This window comes from Gymnogyps californianus, chromosome Z (assembly GCF_018139145.2).
Source record: "Gymnogyps californianus isolate 813 chromosome Z, ASM1813914v2, whole genome shotgun sequence".
NCBI lineage: Eukaryota > Metazoa > Chordata > Aves > Accipitriformes > Cathartidae > Gymnogyps > Gymnogyps californianus.
In genome coordinates, this window is record NC_059500.1 from 68,511,432 (window position 1) to 68,525,538 (window position 14,107).

Here is a 14,107-nt window from a genome sequence, read left to right on the forward strand (position 1 = left end):
TGTGTTGAGGAACTGAATCACACCCTGATTCCCTTGGGAGGAAAGGGCTTACCCTTGTCTAGTTGGACTCCTCCAACAGCTCCCTCCCTACCTCTAGAGAGAGAAGAGAGGCAGTAGTACCTTACTAAGTTACACACTGGGAGACATTCAAGATATGGCATTTCCATAGAGACAGACTATCTGACACTTCCGACATTTCAGAGTGCATATACCGCTAGGTTTTAACTATCACTACAAGTAACTATCGAGGTTTGTCAGAACATCTGATTTGTGGATTCAGCTGTAGGTGTAAATCTTGAACTAGTGCAGCTTATTTACTTGCAACCGCAGGCTGTTCCAGCCAAAGGTAAACTAGTCTGCTAAATTAGTAACACGTCTTGGCCAGTTCTGGGTATAGCATGTTCTATCTCCATCTATAAATTTAGGTCCATGCTTCTATTTTTAACTATATATGTATCAATCAGTGAAAACACTGATCTCATTAGGCATTGCTTCTATTCTAAGGAAAGCTGCATTCTACTTTATTCAATCAGAAATACTTGATTTCTCCTAATAAAATCTCTATTTTCCATAAAAAAACCTATCTGCAATAAAACACATTGTGTCAGGACAGATCAAAGACAATACATTTATTAAACTTTGAGAAAAACAAACAAAACACTGACATAAGGAAAGTTAAATAGAAACTGAAAGACACATCTTCTGACCGGTGTATAACGGCTTGTGTGACCAGTAAAGTACCAAAATGACATTCTGAGTTTGATTGAGGTATTTAACTATTTTTGGCAATAGAAACAGAGTAAGAATCTTCTTCCAAACACACACATAGGCATTACTTGCATTAGTGTCTATCATCTATGAAATTTTATATGAAACTAAATAATGTAGCTGTTAGAAAAATACAGCAGCAAATTAGCAGAATATCTAATGCACATTTACCATAAAGTACATGCTAAACTTAAAAATCCCACCCAATAGTTGGGCCCAGTCCTGTTGCCCTTGGTCACAAAGAGAGCATCAGTGAGTTCAGTGGGAGACATAGTGAGCAAGACCTGCATTTGCTGCGCTTCATACACTTCTGTTAAGGTTAGAGAAAAGAAATGAACGTCCCTATTTGCTTTCTAAGAAGAACCCTACTATGATGAAACCATGGCCTAGGAAGATAACTTCTGAAGCAATAATAGTTCATTGCAAAGCTCCATCAAGTTCTTAATATATGTAAGAACAGAGAGAGCTTTCCCACTGAGTTTCAGTTTCCTCTTCTTTCCTTCTGCAAGTCTGCCTAACGCGGTCAGAGGAGATGCTGTTAGGCTGCGAAAACGAAAACCACTTTTGAACAATACTGTATTCAATTCCCTTGTTCCACTGAAGTCTTTTAATCCTGTTATATCTTTAAAAATGAACTGCTGGCTAACTCCTGAAGTCCTTATTTTATTTTTTTAATCAAGACTTTATGTGGCACAAACGAATAAATGTAGTGATACCTTTGGCTGTAGGAGGGCTTCAGAAGTTGGTCAAATGTGAAGAGATTATGCTGCTAAGTCACCAGAGCTTATTCATGTGTTCTCAAAAATTTTCAGTGTAAGTATAGTTGCACACTATTTAATACTGTGGTCAACAAAATTTTGCTTATAAAAAAGTACATTATTAGCATTAACCAGAATCTGATGAAGAACAGAATAATTTGCCCAAATATTTTGTATATTTTAAGGTTTTCTACAAAACTTTAAATTGAATGTATATTTCTGTATTAGTTACCATAAGAAAGTAATAGAATCAGTTACTTTAAGTTTCTACAATATTTCAAAATTTCTCTACAGGTTTCTTTGGAGGTATAAAATGGTTCTGTAAAAATCTATTTTTTCTTTTTGCTGCGAATAAAACTTTTATAAAAAGGAAAACTCCTTTTTAAAATTGCAGCAATTACATTCCTTAGATGGGTAATCATAATTGAACTACAGTGTGTAGTGTAATAGAAAACATTTATGGTTTTATGACTAAAATATTAAAATATATTTTATCAATTTATATAAATCAAAATAGATGTGTTATTTATTCAAGCTACTTTTGTTTTCTTCACCTATATGTTCAGTTCCCAATTGTTGATATAAAGATCTCTGCCAACAGCACAGTTTTTACTAAATTCTTAGACTTTAAACCACCTGATTTTTAGCTTTATCAAAATGCATGATTTACTGTACATTAAACATAGTCATTTCAATGTTTAGTATCACAAAAATCAACACCCACAAGAACAAGACAGTCACTGCTAGTAAAACAGTCTCAAGACAAATTCATAGATAATATTTACAGAACACAATAGGAATATTTTGATGAATATCTTACGTTGCAACATTTCAGATAAAATGATAAGAACGACGAGAAACTTTTAGACTTCATTTTGGTTTCAGCATACAAGCCTGAGCTGACTCTCTGCTGTGAAATACTGCACGCACCTAGCCAAAGAAGAGCTATGGCATGATTTTGTTCAGCTGGTCTGTGCTCACGTAGCCACAAGATGCGTTGAATTCCTTGTCTGGCACAGGCAGTGCAGTTGCATTGAGCACAAGGCCTTGTGGAGAGTGAACGATATGAATAGACGTATAGTCTGGGACAGGCGTCTCTGAACTTGGGGTTTCTGCTGTTGAAGCTCCAAGATTGACACCGGTAGTGGTAAGGCTCTCTGTGGTGAAATAAGCATCCTCATTACAGCTTTGCTCCTGAACATGCGGCTCATCCTCTTCATGGGAAGTCACAGCAATACATTTTTTCACATCTGCCTCACAGAAGTAGGCGTTGTCCATGGTGAAGTTTTGTTCTGTGCAGCCTTCACATTGTGCTCTCCCCACCTTGGATTTCTGCCCTGGTGAAAGTACAACACTGCCTGCTGGAGTAATATCACTCACTTGCGCATAAAAGTCAGTATTTGTCAATGAATTCTGGTTACTTAGCTGGGTATGGGCCGATGGGCTAGCTGAGTCAATGCTGTCTGCAAAAGGTGGCCACGGCTGGCTATTTTCGGACTGAGTACTCATATGTGGCTGTTGGGTGTCTGTGTTGGCAAGGCTTGGAAGTGACTCGTCATTATCTTTTCTGTCAAGGCACAAGAGATCCTCTTCTTTTTCAGTTATCTTTTTGAACTGATCAATATCAGAGATGGCATCACATGTGTCGCTTGCACTGAAGTCTGTCTCTGGAATATCTGGTTCACAACAACTGGCCCGTCCAGAATCATCATCCTTTGCTCCCAAGCAACTGTGTGACTTCAGATGATCTTCGCTCAGGAGCCTATCAGTATCCGAGACTCTGTTCTTTTCATCAGGGTCTTCTATGTCCAACTCAATAAACTCAACCCACAAGTCGTCATCATATAGCTGTGTCTTGTAGTTGTCATGGCTGGCTAAGATGGAGTTAACTTCATCTAGCTTTCCTTTCTATAAAGCAAGAAAAAATGAATGTTATAAAGGAAATAATAAAAATACTTGTGCTTTTTATGATGTTAACTTAAGGAAAAGTAACTGTAGCTGATGTAATAATTGCATGGGGTTTTTTTATTATTTTATGAAAACTAATTCTGTGGCAACTCCCCCCATGTCATAATTTTTTCCTACAAAATTCTTCTGCCTAGGACAACAATTGTCACCTGCTACTACTACAATGATTCCCACTGTAGATTTTAGAGCACAATATTACCTTCAAGAGATCTGGGTCAATCCCTTTAATCTTTGGAACTGGCACAGGAGGAAAAATCAGCATTTTTAATCTGGAAAAAATAAATGATGGCTTTTAATTGACAGTGGTCCTTTTTGAGGAAGTTAAAAAGAAGAGAGCGTTACATTGCGTTTATACGTAATTACTTCAAAACTGAAATGTTTGAAGATTCAACTTCAAATAGTCCTGAGGAAAAGAATGATTATTTTCTCTCATTGCAAATAAAAACCCAAGTTTTCTGCAACCTTCCTTGTTGAAATCACATACATTTATGTGGGAATCCATTTTGGAGTCTGGTCTTTGATAATTTAATGCTCTACAGAAAGAGAGTAAATTCCTAGAGCTCTGTCAATAGTTTCCCTTTTTACATAATTTTCAAAGGAACCTGATACAAGCCTCAGTGTGCAGAGTGACTTTCCCAAATTTTTTTTTTCAGGGACACAGTAGTCTTGCATAAGCCCAATAAATTTGAATAGGGGAACAGAAAAAGGGAGCTGGTGAAAAGAGTGAATTACTTCAGAACTAATAAATAAAACAGAAACACAACTGCAAAAATTTAGGCTAGTATTTTGCCATCTCTATGACACTCCGTTTTCTGAATTACTAATGTAACAAGTCATATATAAGGACAGGGTTTTACCCTTGTAGAGAAAGGACTAGTAACTTGCTTATGCGTGTACATACTGTGGAAATACATATTATTCTAATCCTTCATAAAATGAATTTCTAATTCTTTGAAGGGACCAAAAAAAAAAAGAAAACCCAAATAGAAGGATGATTTTCCATTAATAATAATCCAACAATAGCAGGTCATGCCTATCTCCTCCATTTTACCTCCCTGCTTCTTTTGCAAACAGATAAACTGTAGTTCTCAAAAGGAAAATTCAACATTCTCTTTATACTGGGTTACTTGCCTATTTTAGAAAGTAAGCTGCGAGAATGGTAGATCTGAACCCAAATATTAGTTTTGCTGCATTTTTAGTGACCTTGGTGAGGTCCGGAGAGGATCAGAGGAGTCTTAAGGAGTGCTACAGAGAAATTTAGGCACCTTCTGCTTAACTATGGTAGGCCCAAATTCCCCAGCTGTTTTTGTTTTTGGCAGACCCTCAAAGTTCTGCCCAGCAAGCTTCAATGAGAGCCAGAAATCCAGTAATTTTCCACCTAATCCCTGGAAGGGCTGTGTTAGCTGTGCACTGGCTGGGCTGTCAGGGTACCAGTTTAAGACTTACACTTACAGTTGAATCCACAAATCAGCTATTCTGACAGGATTGGGCACTGCTTCTAATGAAACAGACAAAGGATTTTACCACTCGCTGCCTGGAGAAATCATTCAGGAGGGAGAACTACGCTTTGCTCCTTTCTTAGCCTCACATAATTCAAGCCTGCATCTCTCAACTCTTTAAAAGAGTATGGCCTAACCCTATGGCATCTGTCCTAGGAACCCTGGTTCAGATCCTGTGAGATCAGAATTGTGGAAAATATCAGTTGGTATCTTTTCAGATACAGGAGGAAACTGAGCCTGGATGTTTTGCATTATGGGAAATCTATGCAGCCTGCTCCTCTGCAGAATACACTGCCGCTCCCACCACCATGTGCACGAGTTAGAAGGAAAGGGTGCAGGCCCACAGGTCCAGAAAAACCTTCCAGATGAAGGGTCTTCAGTGGAGAAAAGCCGCCTCCAGCAGTCATGATTAGCATGGAAGATATTAATAAGCTCTGATCAGAGACATGCTTCAGCCCTCTAGATCTTCTGTGACCAAGCCACTCCTTGCTCAGTGTGTTGACCTTAGTGAGCTCCTGGTCCCATGTGCAAGTTGTTCTTGCCCCATTCTGACACATCTAGCTTTTGTCATGCATTGTATTAGGAGCCTTGCTCTTACCTCTGGGACCGGGATGCTATTGCAGGGAGTGGCTTCCTGAAATTAAGCTCTGCCAAAGCATAGTGCTGCTTGACTAAATTATTTTCTTAGAGCTGTTCCAACTGCACCATATTGTTTTCATTTCAATGACTTGTCCTTACGCTGGTATGTGCAAAACACCTCAGTGTTCATTTTCGAAGTGCATATACGAGACCACTGACAACATGCATGTGTGCACTGGGATTTGACCATGGTGTTGCTCCATAGTCTAGGACAATACTGGAATGACATCCAAGCTGAATTATTCTGCCAAAACCTATCCTTGAACAGACATATTAAGGGATGAATTCACTTTGAGACCATTTTGTCATTTTTATGTATGTGTCATTGTTTCATTTGTATAAATGATACAATTTTATAATTTTTATAAATGACACAATCCTGTGCTTTTTTTAATTTTATTCCTGTTATTTATAGGAGCTGCAGTCTATCCACAGAGACCAAATACTCCCCTGTGACTCAAGCTCCTTCCCTTGGCTCGATGAAGAAATAGTCAGAGATTAGTGGAATAGTCTAAGAACAAAAACAAATATATAGACATATGTTTGTGTGAAACTTTTGAACAGTATGTGGGTAAAAATAGCATTTACAAATTTGAATGGACTAAAAAACCAATCCCCTTCAAAGCCTAAGTAAATTAACTATGTCAATACTGTAGAATAAAATGTTCTGCAATCCAAAAGGAAGAGGAGCTGTCAACATAATCAGATGCCCACTGCTGAAGGCCCAGTATGTACATATGCCAGCGTCCATGTAGGTTGTGAGAATGGACAGCAATCCTCAAAACAGTTTCTAGTCCCCTAGATTTGAAATAATTGAAGCACCCTATTTTTTGAGCTACAAGTACATAAAATCTGACAAATAAAAACTCTCTACCTTGGTTGTTTAGACAGCAGGATTAAGATCACTGTTACGGCCAGCCCACATGCTCCCAAGATAACAACTAAGAACCATGGAAACTCAATTTCTGAAACAACAGAAGAAAAACATGTTAGCAGGAATCTGCATCTCTGTTGCATCTTTAATTTCAACCTTCTCTGCTACCGCCTGAGGATTCCAAAGTGGTAAAAACCAATAGGAGAATTTTTGGTTACTTAAATGTGAAGGTTCTGTGTTACGCAGAAATAAAAACAACCTTTTGGTCTCAATAGTTTCCATACTGCATTTGTGAGTCCACTGAGACTCCTTGCAAAAACAGACTAAGTTTTTAAATATAAACAAGATCTTAGTGCAGACAATATATGTAGCAAAACCAGCCATGAGGAACATTCTGCCTGCTTGGAACATGGTACCAGTAGTCCTGACAGCATATAATGCCGCAGACCACGTTATTGCTTGTTTGCCCAAGCTGAGAGAACATTATTAATAGCATACTAAATCACAGGCAAACTATTCTTCTCTCACAGAAACTAAAATATGATGGTGTCAAAAAGCATACTACTCCTCTTTCTAAAGGCTGAACATTAATTATGTTGTGAACCATCAACTGAAAAAAAAATTCTCCATTTTATTTATCTTGCAGGTGGCTACAAAGAATTTAGATCACTGAGAAATGCAATTTGGTAGGAATGAAGAACAATGCTGATAAATGAAATGTTTTATCTTTTAAATACTGGCAATTCCATTATACTTAAGCTGACACTGTAGAATACAAAGTATTGAGAAATTTTTTCTGGCTGTAGTCTAAGATTCTTCTCATTTGTTCCCAATTTTAAGTTTTCCATACAAACTTCACTCGTTTTTAGGCCAAGGAATACTGGACAGAAAGCTTTAGAATTCTACACACGAACATAAATATACGTCCTTTCGGAAGGGGGGGGAAAAAAAAAAATTCAGGTACTAGTTTTAGCCCTGTGCTCCCAGCTTAGATTTTGACTGGACATATTTTCAGGCATGAGTAGAGTCCTATCTGGATATGTCTGTGTTAGACAGGTCCCTATTTTAATGGAGAACCAGTAACTCCTTGTCATGTCAGTGAGACCTGCGAATGTCCAGCTGCTTCAAAAAGCTAGAATATTGCCTTTGAATTTAACTACTGCAAATTTTTAATACATCAAAAATTTAAATTTTAATTCTGTGTTCCTAAAGGTGATATATAAAACAAGCAAGAATAAATTCTCAATCAAATCAGATCACTGCTGCCGTGTGAGATGTATGGATATGGATTAACTTGCAGAATCTGGGTTATACTGACTGAAGAAAACTGTGCTTGTAGGATGGCCTTACATTTTCATAGTATTTTAATTTTGTTCGTATGAAAACCTTGACAACTCAATGCAGCTGGGGTTAATAAAATAATACCACGTGTCCAGAACATTAGCTGTTCATATAAATTAGGAATGAAAACTAGTAATACGAAGGGTTAGAAAGGGGACTCTAGGAAGATTTTGAAAGATAACAGTTGTGGGTGGTTTTATTTAACACCTTCACTAATACCCTGGAAAATGAAGCGAAGCAGCTTGTTAAAATAATTTGCTGAAGAGCTCATATTTTAAAGAGTTAATTTAGTAGCTCAGACCTGAGAATGCTTTAGGAAAAGGCAGTCTCCTTCTTTTAATAGAAAAAATGTGGTGCTCAATGGCTGTTTTTTCTTCTGTCTTTAATAGCACTTTAAAAACAAGTACAAGACAGAAGCAAGAATCAGAAAAACACTCACTGTCCTTGATAGTATCGGGCAGATCAGAAAAGCACATCGTTCTGATAACAAACTTAGCCAGCAGTATAACACTTCAACAGAAGTGACAACTCTTCATTACTGGAGTGCTCATTTTAGACAATGAAGTATGAGATTTAGCTGTATTTTAGGCTCTATAAGATGTGCAACAGCAGTTATTATTTCTGATTCTTAAAGCTATCTGTATTTTTGCTTTCTGATGAGCTGTGAAACAGTCTTGCTGAGTTTACTTCTGAACTTGTATATGGAACTTGTACATTCTCAATCTCACCAAATGATTTTCATGTAGTAGGCTGAATTATCAATCTATTCACGCATACAATATCAACGGTAAGGAGAAAAAAAACCCACACCACCACTGAAAAGACAAAAAGACAGCATGGTTATAAAAACACTTTGCTGCACTTTGCTTATTTACCTTCAGCACAATGAACAAATTCAACGCCTGTTTGAGAAAAAGATACATAAAGGATTTCACTGAACTCCCCAAATTTTTCGGAGGTACGTTGTCTTGATCGGACTCGTATCTCATAATCTCTTCCCATCTTCAGAGAGTACAGTGGAGCCATTGTTGAGAGCCTGGGTTCTAACTGTAAAGACAGAAGGACTGTGATTTTTTTGTTTGAGTTGTACTGGCAATTTTACACTGCTTCTTGATTTCAGAAATAAACATTTGAAGGTGTTTTTGCTACTTGGAACTGTAAGGATACCACGAGAAGAGTTCAGAGAAAATTCACACCATTTACTTTTGACTTACTAGCCATCAGGCTTTGCTGTGATTCAGGGGACCAAAAGCGGAGAATCCAAGCTCTCTGTAAATACAGGCAGTGAAGAAAGGCAGCTGCCCCCAGTTACATGCCATAAGTAGGTGGTGTGAAAATCTCCCACTGATCTTATCAAGTCGTAAATCCTTTTTACTGTTATAAAACAACATTACTGACTTTACAATGCCAAAAACCTTGTTAAAATAACATGGGAGTCTTAAAACTAGTGCAATCTCCACTACAGAATTAATTTTAAAAAGAAAAAATTATTTAAAGGCCTTCTAACCAGATGTATTGCATCTTACAAATGTATTTATTTGGGGAACACTGCATAGCTTGCAAAATCTTCAACTATATATAAAATATGATAATGTAGACTGTGAGAGCTGGCATCAGATTGTCGGTCTTGAGACTTCTATAGTAAGTATTAACTGCAACATACTTAGATACTGCCACATATCAAACTACGCAGGAAGTCACATTAGACGTCTTAATATGTGAAATCTGTCTCTTCTTCTATTACTAAGAATATGTATTTTAGCTCCAACAGCCCAACAAAAAAAATAAGGAAACTGTGCTCAAAATAGAAATCTGTATGGCAGATGTTATATTCTACTTTTAGTTCAGAATCAAGGATGACACTGGCAAAACTCATCATGGGCTAAGAATTAAAACACCTGGAAAACAGCAGCCATTGGGGATTTGAAGGAAGCTTCAACAATACAGTCCTGTAATCACTGCAGCTGCATAATGTAAACTTGAGACATGTTCTGTTGGTAGCTACGATCTGTGCAGTTCTCTGATCCCTGGTGGCTCCAAACTCAAGTGTTCTGAGAACCAACCAGTGAGATTTTGGAGGAGGCAGTGATCCCAGACAGACTGCTTTTCTCTGCTAGTCGTTGAGCACAAGATCGTGGAGAACCATTGCTCTACACCACAAAGGTTTTTATCATGTGAAGACTATCCAGTTGGAAAGTGTTGGGAAGGGAATACAATATATACTAGTCCAGTTTACTTATTTTGTGCTATGAAGCCACAAAGAGATAGTACACTGAAGTTTTACAGGTAGTTTTTTTGGGTTTTGTTTGGTTGGTTTTTTGGTTGTTTTTTTCCTTCTTTTTTCTGAGACAATTAGTGGAGATTCTTAGGGATGCTGGAACACAAAAAAATTTTATGTACCCCAAGTAATGGTGGCACTTGGAAAAAGCAGTATGCAGGCTAAATTAGAGCCCTGAAAAATATGAGGTAAAATTACTGTAGCTGTGTACCTGAAATTGCAAGAGTTGCTAAAGAACAGATAATTGATTAACGGGCAGGATATCTCTAGTCCATCAATGAACTAACAAAACTTTATGTGAGACACTTGGATGAAGCAAGATGTACAGACTAGGGAAGGTTCAGCATGAACTGAATAGATGAATAGCATTTGTCATATGGATTAAATCAATTAAAAGTCATATGACAGAGACATGATAAAAGATAACCAATAAAAATGCACGACAGCATATAGCAAACTTGTTTAAAATATGTGAAGGGGAGCTTGGAACCAGACTGCTGGGTTGCTGGACTTACTGCATGCTGTTCAGTCAGTGTACACAGAGTGATGCTTGTGATTGCCATGCTAAAGAAAGGTGTGACAAACCTGCTGTCACGCTGAGCTGTGTGATTGCGCTGTCTGCATGAGTCTGGCCCTGCAAGAGGGGGTTAACACAGACTGCAGAGCAACTGTTCGTCACTAGTCACCTGGATCCCCTGGGACACTGAGAGTGCCCACTGGGATGGGAGCACCAGAGGCAGAGGCTGGCCCAGCCACAACAGGGAACACGGCAACCAAGGCAATGGATTTCACCAACTTTAATAGAAAAATGGTGAAAACTGGGAGACAGGCAGTACCAGGAAAAGGTTTGGAGGTACCCTGGGTAGGCATAGCACGGGGTTGGGCACCCATACAACACATGGAGATATTAGGCTGAATATCCAATGCAGAGCAGGGAGATGAGTTTCAGATCCCTCAAACTGGTAAGCCCTGTATCTCAGCCACAGTGCTGTATGGACACAACGATGGTATTCAGCTCTGGAGTTAGTACTCCATGCTTCCCTGCCCTAAGTGCCCTTCACTGCAGTGTGAAATGGACCTTTTCCAGCAAAAATTCAACAAGATAACGAAAGCCAGCAGAGTCCTTCCTGGTCCGGCCCTCTTCACTGAGGACGGAGCTGTGATCACCAATTTCATCCCATATTAGGTGGATCTGGGCCTGGGTTGTTTGGTTTTTTTTTTTTAAGAAGTCAAAAGATCAGGCCAATCTAAAATACGATAAATAACTAAAGGAAAATTAGACTTTCAAGATTCCCTATCACACATACGTTTTTAGGCACTTCATAGATGGACACTTCACTATGAAGTCATCATTCTTCACTATTGCTGAGATGAATTGTGTTTTCACGCCTTGTTTGAAAAACACAGCAGCCTCACAGGGTCTGTATAGCTATTGCTAGTCATGAGGAGTAAACTTGGATAGACATAAGAGGGGATAGAATTTTAGTCTACTGAATGTAATGGGCAACACTTCCAGATAAGAGGGTTGAATTTTAAAAAGATACCCAGCAAGGACCTCATAACAACAATGACATTTTTTGAAACTGTGAGCCAGATTACATTTGGCTCTGTCGCATGAACACCCACTACATGAGGGTGCGGATTTCATTGGTTTTAGGAAGTTTCTCAGAAAATAATTTTGATCCTCTTATCACTATAATTTACTGTTATAATACTTTAATTAATGTTTTAGTCCTCTTTCAATTCATAAGTTATCTATTTTCAATTAGTAAATGGATTGAAAAAAATGAATGCTACACATGAAAAATCAAACAGATTCATCCCAAAACGTCTAAAAAAATTACAAACAAGTCTCAATAAGGGGGAGACTTAGTATAATTTAAGTACTATAAATTAATTTTTGTATCAGTTTTTTGTATCAGTTATATGTACAAAGCATTATGGTATGTTTAAGCAGTCAAAGATTATCCTTTGCATAAAAAACTAGTAATAACAGTATAACTAGACATTTATCTCTTTACTGCTTCAACACTCATTACAGAAGATATTTGTAGCAAAGAATGCAAAGAGTGAAATCGTTGCTCCAATGCTGTTATTCAGTGTTTTGCTATTGTCTTAGGCCATACCAAGATTTTGTTCAGAAATTTCTCTTTTGTGCTCTGATAGTGTCTCAGGGAATTATGCCGTGTTTGTGCTTTTAAGCTGAAAGGCACAATAACATACAATATATACAGCTGCAGCACAACATAATCTATAGTACTATTTTTCTTGAGACAAGTAGAGTATTCAGCAATTCCTTATCTGTTTTCTGAAAGAAGAAACACTGATCTTCAAACCTTTGCTCTCCTGAGAAGAACTATTCTCAATGCATCAAGGAATTATTGATGGTACTGGAGCAAGAACAAAGCTTTATTAGGGTATTTATACTCTGCAGATTTTCAAGTTCTTAAGGAGTATTGACTTACTGCCTAAACTTAACTCATTTTGTAGGCTTTAAAATGTAGAGGCTGTACAGTAAGTATAGCTTAAACCAGTATAGAGAGAAATTCAGACAAGTATTAGGAAAAAGTTATAGACATTATAGGCCTGTTTGGCTGTAGACTTACTAATAAGGAGTAGGATAAACAGAAAATACTAACATTGAGAAGGATCAGAGGTGAGGAGGGGTCCAAGGTCTTTCACAGATAAAGGCAAGCAAAGCAGTTTGACTATGTTTCAATTAGTAAATTTGCCTTTTGTAGATTAAGACAAATTCATAACAGTATTATCTGCCTGCCTTCTGTCAGTTAACTCAGTTCATATTAATAAGAAAGCAAGGGAAGGGTTCTGCTCTGAAATTATGTTCTTATTGCATTGAACTGGTATTCAGGAAGAGTTCTCCATATGCAAATACGCCACAACACACTGGCACTTAGCCTATGCATTCAGGTAAGCTGGGTACAATTTCTTCCCCGTAATAGGAAAACTAACTACATGAGAAGCTAAGTGATTTTCAAAAAGAAAACTTAAAAGATTCAGGGTATATATATTTTATATTTTCATAGACTATCCATATAGTCACCAATTTCCATTGCTGTCTGGTATGAAATCTGTATGTCTTACCTATGTTGCATTATTTTTATTTGCTTATTGTATCAAATTTTAAATTATAACTCAAAGCTTTTCTTTCCTTTTTTTTAATCTACTGAAATGATAATTATAAATATTAGAACTTCACAGGTACCCTGCAGAATCTGGACTGACATGGTGAAATTTTCCAAGCAAAATATTCCTGTTCCAACTACTAAAAATACAATGCACTGTTTCAAATAGCTGAGGTTTAGGAAAACAATAGAGAAGTATCTTATCCTTGAAAAAACTTGTATATATCTGACTATTGCTGTACTTTCTAATCTAACACAGGGATTTAAGGGTTTGTTACTATTATCCTGTGTGCCAACTGTCTTGACACATAAAATTACAATGTTTGCTAGAAAACTTCAGAAGAATATGGGTATTGTTTAAGACTTAAGGTATCATCTAATTAGCAATTACAAACCTGCTGCTTTTCATAGTAGTACAAAAGTGTTAGGGACAGAACAAGCCTGCGCTGTACTATGACTATTGTATAATTAATATTTGCTTCATACCTCCTTCCATTTTGTCTCATTAACTTCTTTGTACTGCAATTCATACTCCAGAGTAATCCATCCCTTCTGAACATCTGCTGTTGGTGGTGGATCCCATCTTACTTGGATATCCCCATGGATCCCAGTCTGACTAGTATTTAGCAGAGTCCAGTTAAGGTGGACAGGGGGATCAGGTAGTACTGTTTAAACAGAGTATTTGGAATAAAACAGCCAGTTTTCAACGTGAAATGATCATTCTTACTACACACTGTTAAATGATTTCAGGACTAAAAAAGCATATTAACCACATATTTGCTGATTAAAATCTAAACCTATGAGTCAATGACAAAGTCACTACAAGTTTGGTAACAAGA

At 37.4% G+C, this 14,107-nt stretch overlaps 1 protein-coding gene across 2 annotated transcripts in view; it reads right to left on the bottom strand.

Annotated features, from left to right (window-relative positions):
* Positions 1 to 610: 610 nt before the first annotated feature.
* GHR (growth hormone receptor) overlaps positions 611 to 14,107 on the bottom strand; it is a 127,414-nt gene continuing 113,917 nt past the window's right edge. For both annotated transcript variants that reach the window (XM_050913295.1, XM_050913294.1), the window contains exons 6-10: positions 13,755 to 13,933; positions 8,723 to 8,894; positions 6,507 to 6,597; positions 3,694 to 3,763; positions 611 to 3,434 (exon numbers count right to left, since the gene is read on the bottom strand). In XM_050913295.1, coding sequence (XP_050769252.1) covers positions 2,472 to 3,434; positions 3,694 to 3,763; positions 6,507 to 6,597; positions 8,723 to 8,894; positions 13,755 to 13,933 — 1,475 coding nt within the window. In that variant the 3' untranslated portion in view covers positions 611 to 2,471. The remainder of the gene's footprint in view (positions 3,435 to 3,693; positions 3,764 to 6,506; positions 6,598 to 8,722; positions 8,895 to 13,754; positions 13,934 to 14,107) is intronic.